Source organism: Cervus elaphus, chromosome 17 (assembly GCF_910594005.1).
Source record: "Cervus elaphus chromosome 17, mCerEla1.1, whole genome shotgun sequence".
Classification (NCBI taxonomy): Eukaryota; Metazoa; Chordata; class Mammalia; order Artiodactyla; family Cervidae; genus Cervus; species Cervus elaphus.
The window spans coordinates 4629080-4646015 of record NC_057831.1 but is presented as its reverse complement, the minus strand read 5'-3'; the positions used below and the strand labels follow the sequence as shown (position 1 = coordinate 4646015).

General features: G+C 35.9%; 1 protein-coding gene across 1 annotated transcript in view; it reads right to left on the bottom strand.

Moving 5' to 3' along the window:
- The window catches only part of TNIP3 (TNFAIP3 interacting protein 3), a 109503-nt gene extending 96051 nt beyond the window's left edge, over positions 1-13452 (bottom strand). The window contains exons 1-2 of the mRNA XM_043871192.1: positions 13431-13452; positions 1359-1441 (exon numbers count right to left, since the gene is read on the bottom strand). Coding sequence (XP_043727127.1) covers positions 1359-1441; positions 13431-13433 — 86 coding nt within the window. The 5' untranslated portion in view covers positions 13434-13452. The remainder of the gene's footprint in view (positions 1-1358; positions 1442-13430) is intronic.
- Between the last annotated feature and the right edge of the window lie 3484 nt (positions 13453-16936).

Below are 16936 nucleotides of genomic sequence, written 5' to 3'. Positions count from 1 at the left end.
TGAGCTTCTTCTAAGGAAAAAATTTCATAATCTAAGAATCCTGAGACTATGTCTCCAGATCCACACGTTATAAGAATCCAAGTTTGAGTACCCCTGAGTTGAGAACCTGAGGGTAATTATTTCTTTAAATTACCCTTCACTTGAAAGAAGTTGTCTTCATAGAGAGAGAAATATTGGCCTGTATAATTAACCCTCAGCTATTTAGTCTCTCACTCAAGATGTAGTTTGTATTCCATACTGGATGTGGAAGTCAAACTGAAGTGCTCACTGGTCCAATACAAATCCTTAATTTATCTACACGACTTTTTTGTATACTTTCTGCCTTCAGCCTGGAATATTCTTTCATTTTTCTCTTTTTCCATCTATCCCCCTATTTTTTTTTTTTTTTGCCAGAAATTAGGTCAAATAAATCCTTCACATATATCTTAATGCTCATTAATAGGATTCTCACCTTCCTGTCATATCTCAGGGCAGATTATTTGTGCCTCTTTTATGAGACAAAACATTCAACATACATTATACTTAGGGGTGTGTGTGTATGCGTGGTATTTTACTTTTAAATTGCAGACAGCTAGAGGAAAAGGACTGGATCCAATTCACCATCTAGAAGCAGCTGGCACAACATCTTGTGCCAAATAAGTCGAAGAAATAACTATATGAGTCAATGAATAAAATGAAGCTTGAGGAAAGCCAGAAATGATCATAGAATATAGTAAGTGACTGAAGAAGGAGCTTTTTGGTAAGGGGATTAGTAAATTTCTCACCCTATACCTGAGTTAAGGATTTAACAACTCAGGAGAGAAGATATAGCTACTCTTCATCTTATTAACGAAATAGGTTGCTTCCTAGGAGAAAATGTGTGCTCTTCAAGAGAAGTTATCTTAAGATCCAAACTTGTCAAGGGAAATTTACCAAACATGTTAAAAAAAATCAAATGTGTTCAAATGCTCCATGCTGTTATCCACAATGTCAGCTTTCTTATCAACTAAAGAGTTGATACCTGTATCTGGATATCTGTATCCAGATAAGTTCCAGGGCTTCCTTGGTGGCTCAGATGGTAAAGAATCAGCCTGCAATGCAGGAGACCCCAATTCAATACGTGGGTTGGGAAGATCCCCTGGAGAAGGGAATGGCAACCCACTCCAGTGTTCTTGCCTGGGATATCCCGTGGACAGAGGAGCCTGGCAGTCTAAAGTTCATGGGGGTCGCAAAGAGTCAGACATGACTGAGTGACTAACACCAGATAAGTTCTCATCTACCCTTAGTAGACTTAAACCTTTTGTCTGAAAGCTGAAGTGCTCCAACTAGAATATTTCTATTAGAGGCATACATTCTTTAAATAAAGTATCTGCAATTACCTTTCAGAATCTTCTGACTGATTGGTGAACATGACCAGTTTCTCGTGTTTCTCGTTTTTATTTAAGAGTGGTCCACATGGAATCTAAAAGAAAAAAAATGAAGGATTTGAGACTTGCCCATATCTCAAGGGAAGATAAATATATCCGTCGGTGGAGGAGACACCACCTATTAAACGCATATTTCTCAAAAGCCATGTTTTTATTCTCATGTCTTGTTTTCAGCACTGCCAGTTATGAGAAGACAGACTGAACTTGCCTTCTGTCTAGTTTCCATCAGAGGTAAAATACTGGGTGTAAACATAAGGACCCAGTCTCCCAGTTAAGGAAGAATCTCATGACAGGGAGAAATTGTCCAGGAGCAAGTGAAGAAAGCTGAACATTCCAATGCACAAGTCATAAACTGTTAATGTTGTCAGACTGACATGTTTGTAGTTCAATTAGCCACAGTCTACGAATGAGTTTTCCAGGATTGCCTAATGACCCAATGACACCAAGAGCTTTCTTCTCAGAACCACATTCATTCCAACTTTTCCTCCCATAGGAGTTAGTGATTATTTCCATGATTTTCAGGGTACAAAGAATTAGTAATGTGATTGTTAAAAAAGAAGTAGGAAATTTAGAGATGTATGTAAGGCACAATGTTTTTTCCATTTTCCACTTTTTTTTTTTTTTCTTATTTAATATTAATTGTAACTTAAGCACCAAACTGGCCAAACATTATACAGACATCATAGTCCCTTGTGGGGATTAAAGTAGATTCTTGAGACTGAAGCATTGGAAGACTTGTGTATGTTTTAAAAGCCAGTTCCTGCAGGCACTTAACACATTTGAAATGCATCTGGAAACCACTAATTGCTGTGATCCCATTAGAAAAGTTAGGCAGTTTAGGTCTGTGGGAAACATGAAGCCCCTTTGTTTGAGTTTTATGAGTTTCTATTTAAGTGTAACAACAACCAAAAAAACGTTTGTTTGTTAAAATGCTCCAAGAAGGATTTGTTTTAGGTATTGGCAAGCTGTCTTTACATAGTGTGGGAGGGTGGCTTTGAATTTTATTTTGTTTTCAGCTGTGACAGCTGTTTAAAAGTCATCCATTACCACCAGGGTAGCTAGTTACTAGATGAAAGCAAATGCCTTTCAGGGCTGCTGTAGGATAGCACAGCTATCTTTTATCTATATAAAATTGTGAAATTGCCCTGTTTCTTCACGTGGCATTCTGGAAATGCCATAGAATTCTGCAAATGCTCGAAAAGGCATGCAAGTGATAACGCTGCCTGACAAAGCATGACTGGCAAAAAAGAAAAAAAAAAAAATACAAGCTAAGTTAGGAAAAAAAAAAGGTGCACTCTGTAATTTCTGGAAGAGGAGGTTTTTAAAAGTTAATTCATTAATAAATTACAATTGAACTAAGGTTTAAAAAATATCCTCGATGGTTTCATTTTCTAAAATTACTTTTTAAAAAATGTTAATTTCCCAGCAGACCTGAAATGGCACATGGAGTCCAAGTATTAGAGAATCATAGAATTTGAGACATTGGAGAATACTGAGAATTATGACACCATCATTTTTTACAGAGGAAACAGTAGCTCAACGAGGACAAATAATTTGGCTAATTAATGACTGACCTAGGATTAGATGTTAAACCATTCAACCCCTAGTCCACGAATTTCTATTGTTGTCCCACAACTGAACATTACACAGGTATAAGCCACATGTTTTTTAAGTTTGAGATAGGTGAGATCTAGTGTTAATGTCAAAATATTTAAAAAGAGATATATATATATGAAACCTCATTAAAAAACATTTCTTAGGCAAGGACATTGTATTATTTGAACTCTGGTAGTAAAAAAAGAAAACCCCAAAACAGCCTGTAGAGAGGCAATTTCCAGACTTAAAATGTTATAGTTTAAAACTCACAGATAATACCTCCAAGGCACTAGAAACAGATGAAACAGATAGTCTCAAATGTGTGATTTACTGAACACTGTATTTTCTCCTAAAGAGCCTCATCACAGGCTGGAATTTTACACTTCTTATGCTTCTACCCAGGAAGTCAAAATATCAGAGAGTGATAGTCAGAAAAGTCAATTATGGGAATAGTAATAATTTCCAATAATTTATCCATTTCTCCCATGGGGGGTATTTTTCTATTGGAACCAAACACAGTCAGAGAAGACACTCAGCAATTAAACGGATTCTCTTTTGAGTGGAAACAAATTAACCAAGTCAACCCTGAAGAAACAGGGTCTTTTTCAGTATCAGTGCCTCCCTTTTTTTCAGTTGTAGAGAAAATGAACCACTTGAGAAGTCTCACAAGACTTAGCAAACATGAGTGTGCCTCTCTGCACTTCACTAATTACAAGTCACGGGTGGCATTACACCATAAGATAAGGAATTCTACTGACGTTCTTGCTCCTTTAATTTTTCACAAAATCAGCCTGGAAGGGAGAGCATGGACTTCCTGGATTTGAACTGGCTAATGTGGAGACATGAGAACAGGCAGGAACAAGGCATTAGTTACATAGAACTAAGAGACACTGTCTTCAGAACTCCCCATTCTAGAGCAGCACACCTCATCCTACTGCAGCTCAACTGAGGTTCATTCATTCTTATAAAATGTGTAACTCAAACTTTTTGCTTTGCTAAACATGTTCAATATTTGAGGCAGATCCTAACTGGGATAACTAAATCAGACATAGAGCATGGTGAGCTTTCATTAAAGAGAATTGTACCTCTCAAATAGTGAAAAGATAAAGAAAAGATAGGATACCTCTTAACCTTGGTCTTGGCCCATTCAAGGTGAATTTCTCAGATAGCTTGTCCTGAAGTACTTAAAATAGAAGCCGGTCAAGTTTATGTTGCTGATTATGATGTCTGCTTGCTATACTCTTTTATTTCTGTTAACTTTCAGGTAGAAATGAACAGATCTTTCCTTTCTTTCATACCTGTGACATTTGTCTCTACCCTGCAGGGACATCTGAGAAGCCAGGGTTTCTCCCAGATACTTTGACGTATGTGGTCCATGAGATACAGAATCTTTGTACACTATCATTTTTGATGAGAAGTGTAACCATAATATGACTGCTCCCTGCCAACAAAGCTACTATGCATTAAATACTAAGACTGCGCTTCTGAAATTACTTCTAGAATCCATGGCACATTCTTTTGGGAATTTTTGAAAAAGGCCTAAATTATTTTGGCCTTTTAAAGTTAGGTAAATAAGGTAAAGACAGTAAAACTAAGTAATATCAGTGGTTTAAATATATAGGGTGAAAAATAATAGTTTGTAAACTTTTTTTTTTAACTTTTAAAATTTTACAAACTTTTTTTTTTTTTTTTTTGCATCTACAGGAACAGAGTATAGCATAGTGAAGAACACACTCGGAAACGAGACTGCCCAAGTGCAATCCTTTCCCCTCTGATGACTAGTTGACCGAGATGTTACCACTTTTGTATGTCTCTGTTTCCTCTTAGGTAAGGTGGGGATAATAATAGTATCTGCCTCACTAGGGCTGTAATGAGGCTAAAATATGTTGATACATGTAATATTTATACAGTAGTGCCTGGTGTGTAGCTAGCACACTATACTTGTTTATGGGTGTCATTGTAACAGAATCTTAGAAGGAAGGAGGCAAATAATTGTGATCATTTCACCCCCTTGACTCATGGTGGGTGGAAGGATCTCATATTGGGAGACTTTGGGTATGGGGATTGGTATAGATGATATCTTCTAAGGTTCATTTTGACTCTAAGATTCTCTTTTCTAAGATTCCAAGTAAATAGGTGTTTGCTTTCAAAGAATTCATCATCCTGTTGAGAAAATAGGATGCTAAATCTTAGAGGCCCAAATCTAGGTGTTTCTTATTTTCATATCCCCAGGATCCTACCTGGTACTTATATTACAGTGAGGATCAAATATTTTAATGGTAGAATTAAGAAGGATACCTAATTGTATAAAAGATGTGTGAAATGTGAAAATGTGACAGAGATGTGAAAATAAAAAATAACTGATATTGACAAGTAAAAGTTTGAGGATAATAGATTTTACCATGGCCAACAGCAGCTGATGAGATGTTTTTGGTGGATTATTTGTATTTATTTTTACCAAGAAATTTGAAAACAAAAGAACTTAAATTTTTACTTAAAGTTGTTTTATACTTTTGTTTTCCAGGGGGAAAATTAGTATAAGGCACGTGTAATTTCTGGAAACCAAAAGATTTACAATTAAAGACCACGGAAGTTAGAGCCTAACTGGCTGACAGCATCCCCTAGGCTAAAACAAAAAACATTTGTTTACATCATCTGGTTAATTTCTTCTTCCTCTTCTCTTCCTCGACCAGTTTTTCCTCTTTTCGAGGAGTTCCTTACTGCTCAAGAAACAGCTGCTGCTTTCTGTGTAAGCAAACCAAAAGATGTCTTGGATACTTGGATGGATTTCAGTACCTCAGTGAAGATCATAAACTGTTTGATTGTTTAAGCAGAAGTTTACAGAATTCACAGTTCCAAAATAACCCAACTTTAGAGGATAAACTTACTTTTGGAAGTAAACCAAGTTTTATGAATGTTTTGCCATTTGTGGTGACAGCTTTTAATACACTTGGCTTTTTTAAAGTCAGGTTCAAGGACTAGGGTGTGAGCATTACTAGTCATAGTCAACTATGCAGAAATGGGTTTTACAGACCTTGAAAATATCACATTAAAAAGTTGCCAAAGAATTCTTCTACCATTGTATAAGTTTGTTTTGTTGATCAAGACTATGCTATAGCATTGAAATGTGTCAAAATAAATGTGCAATTAAAGGCATGAAAGTTTTACTTAAAACAGAATCTGAAGCTGACAAGTGATTTTTTATCAACATAAAACACTCTGCCCTCTGGGGTATACAATTTAGAACTCATAATACTTAACCAGAAAATCTGTTTCATTCCAGAGGCCACCTTAACTAAATTCAAAATTAAATGTTAACTAGGTTCAATACATTTAGGATGAAATGTCCTAGGCAAGTGCTAAACCATCATGAAAATTATTATCCTTATATCTATATCTGATAAATAATATTTTATGACAGTATGCTGAAAAACATACATACACATATGTACGCTCATACTTAGATATATTAAATCAGTTATATTGATTTTAAAAGAAATGTTATATTTTAGTCTAATATACATAAATGCTTTCTTATCATCACCTAAGAGACTTACAGGTACTCAGTAGATCAAAAATTTGGTTAAAACTGAGACTCATGAAGAATAATACATTAATACCATATTCATTTATTGTCACTTAAGATACGCAAGTGTGCATGAGTTGCCAAGCCTTCTTTTCTCAGAAGGGGTCTACTGGTGGTATTCCACATGGACATTCAGGCCCACAACAAACCCTCCGTGAATTCTAGTTTTAGTGTCTTTACAAGGGAACTAGACTTGTAAGCCATTTCAATGCTATCTGAAAATAGAGTGCTTTTAGATCTTTATGATGTTTTCCCAATCTTTTAAATTTGCTTCACCCACATTTAATTTAAATTTGGCAAGTTACCTTCATTGGATGTTTCCAAGGTACTCAAATTAGCTTGCTCTGAACAATTATTTTATCTCTTTTTGTACTCATGAATCATCAGTTTATACAAATTTTATTTAAATTATGTAATTACAGAAAAGAACTGGTCACACATTGCTTGGGGGAACAAATAAGACCACTCTTGGAAAATGTGCCACTCAACTTTTAGAGGCAGAAATAAGTGAATGTCCTCAGCTTTGAGCAGGCAGTATGCCTCGAGGGCCAGTCTACATTTTAGAGAGAACAGACAGCGTGGTGAGTCCATGCCGAGCTGGCTAAGCAGAATCCGGAAAAAGAGCAATGGCTTCAGTCAGGAGTGGGAAAATGCCTGCAGGGTCAGGAAGCTAAGATAAATTGGTGACGTTAGGTGGTGGAAGGGCCTGTGGAGAACAAGCAAATGAATGTCCTGCCTAAAGGCTTTAAAATTCATTAAAAAACACACACACGCACAAAAGCAAAGTGAACAAACAAAAAACAATGCTCTTAAAAAATATTTCTGTTGAATTTCAGCAACTATTAGGTCTATTTTTCATAGCCATTTATAATTTTCAAAGCATCAGTTTATTTGTTCCCAATATGCAGATAATCATGCATACTTTTTGAGATCCTTGCAACTATTAGTAAGAAAGAAACATAAGAAAAACACTAGATTAGAAAGCAGAATTTGAAGGAACTTTTATTATTTTTTTCTGTCCCCAATTCCTAAGTTAACTAGATGTAAAATTTTAAGCATTTTAATTATTTTGTCTAGATTTCGGTCTTCTTCTGCAGAATCAGGGCCCAACTGGGCCTCTAGTGTCCCTTGAATTCTAAAGTTCTGTGATGATCACTGCCAAATACGTGCTGCCAGCACTGGGGACGGCGACCAGAATCACTGCTGGGTCAGCCTCAGTGGGAAGGAGACACGGGTGCCGCTCCTCTGTGTGTGCGCTCAGCCACCCAGGCGTGTTCAACTCTGTGACCCCAGGGATGGTAGCCTGCCAGTCTCCTCCGTCCTTGGGATCTCCCAGGCAAGAATCCTAGAGTGGGTTGCCATCTCCTTCTCCAGGGCATCTCCCCAGCCCAGGACTGAATCCTGCATTGACAGGTAGACTCTTTACCATGCGGCACCTGGGAAGCCAGTCTTCTGTGTTTGGTTCTCTTTAAAAGAGAATTAAGTGACTTGTACAAAACTCAAGAACAAACTGGGGAAAGAAGGGGCCAAATAAACTTCTCTTTAGACTTACCATTCTATTACATTGGCTGGTAAGAAATTATTTCAAGTATTTTATAGCTTCTTACCAATGTTTGCAAACCACTGATAATATTTCACCTGGACCACTAAAGTTGCATCCTAACTAGTTTGCTTCATCCCAGTTTCGGCTCCCTTCAGTCTGCTCTCTCAGTTGTAGACTTCTACTGCACAAACTCCTTTAACATGATTTTTATACCTGTATGCATCTCTCCTTTGGAGCATTTATCATAATTTTAATTTCACTGTTTTGGTGTGTGAGCGAGTACCTATTTAAGGCCATTCTTCTCCACTAGACTGTACATTCTGTATTTTTTCATCTGTTTTGCATACCCTGAATTCCCAGTGTCGGGTACAGTGTCTGTAATATGTTAAATGCACCACACTACTGAATGAATTGAAGAATATTAATTATGCCAGCAATTAGTTTTACATGGAACTGTAACATTTTTAATACAAAATCTTGAATAAGATTTCCTAATAATATCTTGTGTGTGTGTGTGTGAGTCACTCAGTCATGTCTGACTCTGCAATTCCATGGACTGTAGCCCACCAGACCTCTGTCCAAGAGGTTCTCCAGGCAAGCGTACAAACTTAGTTTAGTCTAACTCACTCTTGAAAACTTTTTCTGTTCAAGAAGTTTTATCCCCAGAGCTCCCTATTAAAACAATTTTATATTGAAAAAGGAAAAGGAATTCTCTTAGCCTGGAAAAGGGACTATAAAGCATATCAGGTGTTTAAAAAATCAACCTAAATTTATAAGCAAACAGCTAAGATTTCACTGAAATATTTCACAAAATTTCTATGCTAAGTAAGACATAAGCTTAAGGCTTTTAAAGAATACAATAATGCCATTCAAAAAAATAAACATTTGTTCTAGGTTTTCATTCATTTGTTTTCTCTGGTAAGAAAGATTCCCGTATCTAAACAAGTATTTAAGGCCCTTTGATGGTAGATGTGGAAGAAATTGGAAGAGAGGAAAATTACACATTACTGTCATTTACAGTAATGACGAGGGAAATTAAAAATAAGAAAGAGATTTTGGGGTACCCATTGTTTAGCTAAACCAAAAAAAAAAAAAAAAGCAACTTAAAAGAAGGGCTGTGTTGTTTTTTTTTCCAACTTCATATTTCTGAGAAAGGTGCCAAATCAGGGGACTTTTATCATCTATTTCCTTCTAAGAAGCCTTTTTTGTTTTATGGCAGTAAAGTAAAATTCTTCACAACCACAGATTCTCTACTGTTCAAGCACTTCAGGGTACCCACACTACTTCTATACGAAAAACTAACATTTGCGGACTGAAATTGGAAAAGTTCTTGAATCAGAAGTCAAGAGACCAAGATTCTGTCACCAAGGCTGTCACTAAACTCGCTCATCCCTGCATAAGTTGGTCCCTCAAATTTAAAGGGATTGGATAGCATAATGGCTAAAAGCTTTTCCAACACTTAGGTGCTGTGGTCATCCTAGAATGACATGTATTGCAATATCACTTGTGACACATAATTCTTAAAGGCTTGCTGAAATGTGACCAATGGCCAATTCTTACCCCACAGAGAGGAATGTGTTGTCCATAGAATGACCATTCATTCCACAGCAAGACAAACATGTGCTTACTCTGGGTCTTTATCCAGTTCTGTCTGAGGAATTATTCTCAAACTTTGGATTTCTGTTGAACTTCATTGAGGCCCCCTAATTTATAAATTCACCTTTCTTAACACGTATATTCTTTACCATCTGAGCCTATTACAAAAAATATTGGATTAAGTAAGTGTCAAAAGATGTGAGTTCCAGTCCATCTCTAACACTCAACAAACTTTGTGACTCTTAGCAAATTAAACTCTCTGAACCCCAGTATCCTCATCTGTGAAGTAACAGTAATACTTCCTATCTTCAAGTGGAAAAACATAGAGGTTAGGCAAGAGGTTACTCTTGAAAGCATTGCCAGTTTGCCTCCACTACAAGATTTGCCCTGACTTGTCTGGTGAATAGTAAGTTCTAAATAAATACTGTAGAATTTAAATATGCTTTAACATTCAGAACTCACTAGAAAACTGGTAGAGAAAGTGATTCTAATGTGACATGAATGTTTTATGTACAATACTATTTATGAAGGCTGATTTTTTGTTGACAATCTTGAAAGTGGGAGATTAAAGATGTATTGTTTTATGGCAATATGCACCAAATTTTTAGCAATAGAAGCCATATCAGTGACTATACTTTAAAAAGAATAATAATAACATGTTATTATTATCATTATTATTAACATCAAGGAATTGGGATAAGTCTAAATATCCATGACTACATATAAATTACCTTGGAATTTTTAAGTCCAGGTAATTACCAGATTAACAAATGTATATATAAAGAACTAGGCTATCTCAATATGACTCAAATGAAAATAAATTACTGTTTAACAAAAATACATGTATAATAAAAATTAATAATCACTAAGCTCAGTACTGAGATTTTAATAAATACTTTCTGATTTAATAAGAAGCTGAGATGAAACCTGACCCCTGGACACAGGATTTCAAATAGAGAATCTATCCTTTCATTTTCACTATGAAATTCAAGATCCTTTCAGACTAATTATACAGTCTATGTTATAGCCTTATCTAATGTTAATGTTAATGGTTTTATTTTTTGATATTCTTTCTTGTTTTTAAATATGCAGCAGAATAATCTCTAATTAGAAATCTACGTTATTTTTAACACACATTTAAGTAGGATTAAATTTGTCTACATGAAACATTTTGAGATTAAGAATCTTCCTACTCACATTTTTCAATTATAAATCAAATTTGATTTTTTTTATATTCTTCCAATATTTTATGTTCCTCTCTACAAGAAAAATTCAAAAGGGGAGCATATTTTCCAATAGTTTAGACTGAACAGTTTTTTGCATGTTTTAATAACTACAGTTGTTTGCCTTTTGTAGTTAAAAAAAAAGTAAGCTTTCTTCCCAGAATACTTTTGAACCCTTTTCTCCTAGTAAAGAGTTGGTTAAAAAGTGATAATGTATTCCTTAAAACTGAAGGAAAAAACAGCGAATATGGCAAACTACTGAGAATCTACTGATATATTCTGTAAGCATACAATCTGTCATCTGGACATAACTATTTACCAATATTTATTCACATTAAAAGGAAACATTTCACCATCTTTGTAATTTAAGATATATTTTAAAACTGTGAAAAAAGTAATTTACTTTCAAATGTATTTTATGAATTACTTCACTTAATATCTTTCTTCTTGCAGAATTTACTGCGTCAGATTAGCAAAAGCATAGAACAATTAACTTTGATTACATACCATAATAATCTACTAACTGTGGACTAACTGCCCCAGTGTGACTCTTTATCTGTCCCCCAAGGTTTTTTACATTCTTAGATCAATCAAGGGATCCATTTGTTGGAACTGTGCTTTGCAGTCACTAAAATAATTTTCACTCATATGTTGTTTTTATTTTAAAACCTGGGAATGCTTCATGTTGGCAGTGTTTTCAAATAAAATGGATTTTTTACTCATTCTCTGGGCAATTTCAGTAGAAAGACATATTTAAAATTCTTTCCTCTTGCTTAAAGACTTGAGGACATATGTGTGTAAAATATGTTTTCTTTTATTTTAAATCCTTCTTCCTTCATGAAAACAATATTTGAAATATCTAAACTGTCACAACTCCAAACATATGGCAGAACAACTGTGACTAACAGGTTTTCCTCTGAGATCTCTTCATTATCTAATCTTAATGAGGAGGCAATGTTTACGAATTGATAGCTAAAGCACTTAAGAGTAAAACATTAAAAAGCAATTTTTAAAAGCTAACAGTTAAAATAAGGCCTCAGGCTTTATCCTTGGCAGGAAGTATTCAGTTGACAAAGAACTTAGTAAGCATCTTCATCCCCTCCTCCCCCTACCCCCTCACTATGTAGGCAAAGACGCTTAACCCCAGTGGAAGGAGGTGGTCAAGGAGTCAGGACCTTGCTGATGAGGCATCTAGGATGGTGCCTGTCTCTTCAATGATCCTCAGGTCCCTCTGACATCTGTGTTTTGGGTTCCTTTAGCAGGAGGAACTGAGTTTAATACTAAATTTCCTATGTTTAAGAAATACTATTTCTTTCCTATTCATGCCTCATTTGTCTTATTAAAATTGGGAAATTATTCAGTGGCTAAAAATTTCAATGGACAAATTATACAGGAAGCCAATGATGTACTAATTACAATGTAAACTTAGTGAAGAGTGAGGGAAACCAGCTGAGAGGGAGGCAGAGAGGAGAGAGAGATCAAAAGATGGAAAGAGTCAGAGAGAGATGTAAAGAAAGTGAAAAAGAAAGGAGAAAATGGGAGGATTTGTTTCTCTTCATTTTCTGGATTTTAAAAACGTATTACAATTCTTATTAAAAAAAAGCAGATTCCAAAATTTGAGGAGAATATTTCTGAAAATAGCCTGTGTTAACACTGATTCATTTTACAAATGCTTGTCACTCATAACGTTAAGATCCTGTGCAGGCCTTCGGCTGTGAGAGCAAGTCCTTGGATGCTTTGCCATTTAAAAAAGGTCTTTCCAAGTTTCTGCAACAGGGCATTGCCTGAGATTCCCAAGAATGAAGTCCTGTAGTATTTCACAGTAAAAAATTTTGTGACTAAACCAGACACTGCTAGATCAGTGAAAAAATCATCACTCTGTCGTAGTCATCTTGAGTACATTTGTTCACTGTTAGCTTTTAGAATGAATGTTCCTGGGATGTCAATCTGATTGCTGACATTAAAATTATACCTATGAAAGTCTGTTTTCCAATCTCCTTTGGAAAATTTGACTAAATAAATCAACCCAATAACTTTATATTTAGAACTTTTTATGCTTTCCATCAACATGATGCTACATGAATCATACATGAAACGTATAATGAAGGCTATCCACCACAGTGACACACACTGCCTGGATCCTTGCACTGATTACAGCATACTCAAGATTGCTGAACCCTGCAATATCACCTAAGAGGACAAACGTAGTAAAACTAACCATGAGTGCCTAAATTTAGTTATTATTTAAAGATTTGTTAGAAATAGTAAATAGGATACCATCACTTAGTTAAATGTGTCATTTCAGAAGCTTCTCTTATCTGACATGCACCGAAGGACTAAAGGGTGAAAGCTGTAAAAATTTTAAAGGAGAACATCACACAATGGTACATTTTATAAATTCTATCTCATTTCCCACTGGAATACACGAAACCAGATCTTAACTGCTAATATTACCAAACTCAAAAATCAATCATACATACCATTTTAACATGAGAGCTCTGGGCATTTTCAAAAGAAATTAAGTTACAGCAAACTTGGATAAGTAAGCGAAATGAAAGTAAAGGCAGGAGGCTACGTTACTTACCTTGTTCTATACTGAAAGTTCCTCTCAGGTCTAGGTGAGTGTACTACAAGGTCTAACAGAGACGTGGAGAGGGTGTCTTTATGACAGCCTTTGAATCAAACAGTAACCAAGTGGTTTAAGTAGAAACATATATTTTGAAAGGTTAATCCACCCATACACAGGGAAACCCCTGTTTTAAGAAAGTCACTCTGCTGCCAAGAGGCTATTAATATTCACCTCTCAGATACAAACACAACCTACAGATAAAAGATTCACAACCTATGTGAAAATACCACAGAGGATTCCCTCTGAGTCGGTATGTTGTAATGGAAACACAAGAAAACAATATACCTCTTCAGGCACTGGGGGTACTACAGGAAATCCACCTGCCCACTTAATGGAAAAGTTATATCAGCTTAATAGGGCCACAACACATAAACATCAATGTAGAATTAGTATAATTTACTGTAAGGACCACATAGGTCACACACTCATTTCTAGGAATGTTCCTCTGTTTCATCTTCCTATTTCTTTCCCTGAGACAGCTAGCACCCAGGTTAACATTTAAATACTCATTCTTTAAAGTAATTTAGAAATAAGCCCACTCCCTTTAAAAAAAAAGGAGTTGCTGAGTGTTTTCTTAGAGGGGAAATTGTATTTATGGCCTCTATGTTGCTTCACTGGCATTACAGGATAGGAATTATGCATATTTTTTCTCATCAAACAAGAAAATAATTTATATTATTATTAGCAGTGGCTAACCTCTCCAAAGTAATAAAAAATTTATATGAGTTCAGAAATGAAATCATTGTGGATAAAATACCCAACAGGCATCATTCGTGGTTATTTATATCATTTGATTATGTTGATGTATTAATTTATCTGGTAGTCATGGTGAGAGTAAGTAACAGCCAATAGCATGTAGGCAACACACTTGAGAAGTCAGATTGTATCAGAGTTTGACTGTTGGTATATTTCAGCTTTTATCACAACAGGTATTATACTTCAGAAAAACAGACTGACATCATGAGAAGATCCCACTTCCACAATTCCACTTCTACAAACACACTTTAGAAAGTCAATGAATTCCAAAGAGGACTTTGACTTTTATTTTATGACAAAAATGGTAAAAATATCAATTTTGAGTGGCAAAATCATGAGTGTTCATTGTGTTTTTTTTTTGCTTTTTTCCCCTGTATTTTCAAAAAATTTCAGAAGAAAAAAATCTATAATGCAATGTAGATTGCATATACCATCAACTTAAAAAAAATCTAAACAGAAACTAAGAAGTAGGCAATCTGTCTTTAATCTGAGTTACTAAACATATTTGTTATGAAAATACCAACATTGTTATTTTAAGATCTCCTAAATTCTTTATAACATGTCTTCTAAGAGGTCTTTTGAATTAACCCAAAATTACATTTACCCAGTCAGTTTCTTTCCATGTGAGTAATTACTTAGTATTTCACAAGAGCATGCCAAATTAGTGTAATACCAAAACAGTAAGGAGACATTTATCAGCCGACAGCAATAAGGTGGAAAGTCAAGTTATTCTTATAGACTGGAAGTTTTAGATCTGATATTTTCGTTTTCTGAAATTTAAAACTACAGCGTGCTATACAAATGCATACACAATTGCTGCTATTAAAACTTTGAAGTGTTCCCGGAATGAGTCTCAGGACAAACCTTGGGATGATCCTATAAATTAAAGTATCTGGAGAGAACATAGCAGTTTCTTTCAGAATTTATTGAAGATTAAGCAAGATTATTTCCAATTAAATCTATGGTCTAGAGGACTTCCCTGGTCGTCTAGTGTTTAAGAATCTTCCTGCCAATGCAGGGGACATGGATTTGATCCATGTAGGTGTAGGAAATGTAGGAAGATTCCATATGACTCAGGGCAACTAAGCACATAAGCTGCAACTCAGCCTGAGTGCCAAAACTAAATAAATTTTTTTAAAAATTGAAAAAAACACACAAAACTATGAGATAGACAATGGGGGCAGTGGTGCTAGTCAATGGAAGATGGAGTAGACATCATTTTCATTTACTTCATGAAAATGTTGGAGAAGGGAGAATCTCTAAAACACAAGGACAGATCTTACCTTGACCTCCCACCACTCTGACTGTAAAAGGGAAGCTGGATGCTTCCTAGAATCCGGTCCTGAAGTAAAGGTATTACTGGTTCATTAAAGCACTGTATTGCTTCTGGTACACATCTAAGCCAGTTAACAACTGCAAGCAAAAGCTGGCGATCTGCCAACCAAATGATTTTTACTGTTCACAAAAGAGCATTTTTTTTTCTTTGTTTTTTTTTTTTTTTTCAAAAGAGCATTTTGTTTAGAGATTTACCTTCGGGGAAAAATAAGGAAATGAGCTAGACTAGTACCAAAAGTGATTGATCCAAAATTAATTTCACATGGTTTGCGGGCACAAGTGTACGAGGGAAAAGGGGAGAAATGGAGATAATGAGACTTGGTTAAGAAAGACAAGGTCATTGAGAATTGAGTTTGGGAAAAGAAAAGTCACATTCAGTATTTCATCCTTTGTCCAGAAGTAATACGAAGAGTATTAAAGAGGCTAAGGAAAGGAAGTTTCCCAGCTTTAGGTTCGAGAAAGGGCAAGGCCAATCTGTCTTTAAAGATGAGCTGCATGTGTCACTCAATAATCAGGCTCCCATGGACCTCAGCTGCGCCTCCTGTGCAGCCGTCCACAGGCGTCCTCAGGAAGACAAAGTGTTTCCACATGCTTGCTCTCTGGCGTGATTCCAGACTTCTTTCCCTCTCTACCACTTTCTCAGGTTCCTTTTCCTCTCAACTTCTTAATTTCCCAGATTCTTAATGGTAAGATTGGCGATTGAATGGAGACAATTCATGAAGGTACCACCGTTGAGAAACTCACTTCTGAAGGCTTCATTGTCATAAGGTTTTTAAGAAATGTGGTAAAACCAACCCAGCAATGTTTGTCCCATTAAAATACAGTGTCCTTGGGAGTTGCTCAAACTAGATTCTGTCTGTTGGGTGAGAGCTTTCTGCAGGTTGGAGACTTTTGATAGTCCTCCAGAGTCCTTCAAGAGGGGAGGCCATGGCCTTTTGCCAAACTTTGGTCATGTTTCCCTTAGAGATTCAAACCAGAAAGTGTATTTCCATTACAACTTCAGGACGTCACCTGCGATATTACTTACAGGATGGGGACGGTTGTGCCAGGAGCCTCAGCTGGATGGCTATCAAACCAAAAGAGGAATATCATGACTTCTGCTCTACTGTCTCCTAGCGTAGTTTATGAATAATAAACGTTAGCATTAATTTGGGCTTTTGTATCTCTGTTCATTCTTTTCCTGATGCCAGTTGTCTCACTGTTTACACTCTTCGCGCTGTTCACTGAACCCCAGGTAGGCAAGGCGTGAGCTAAGAGGCTGGAAGG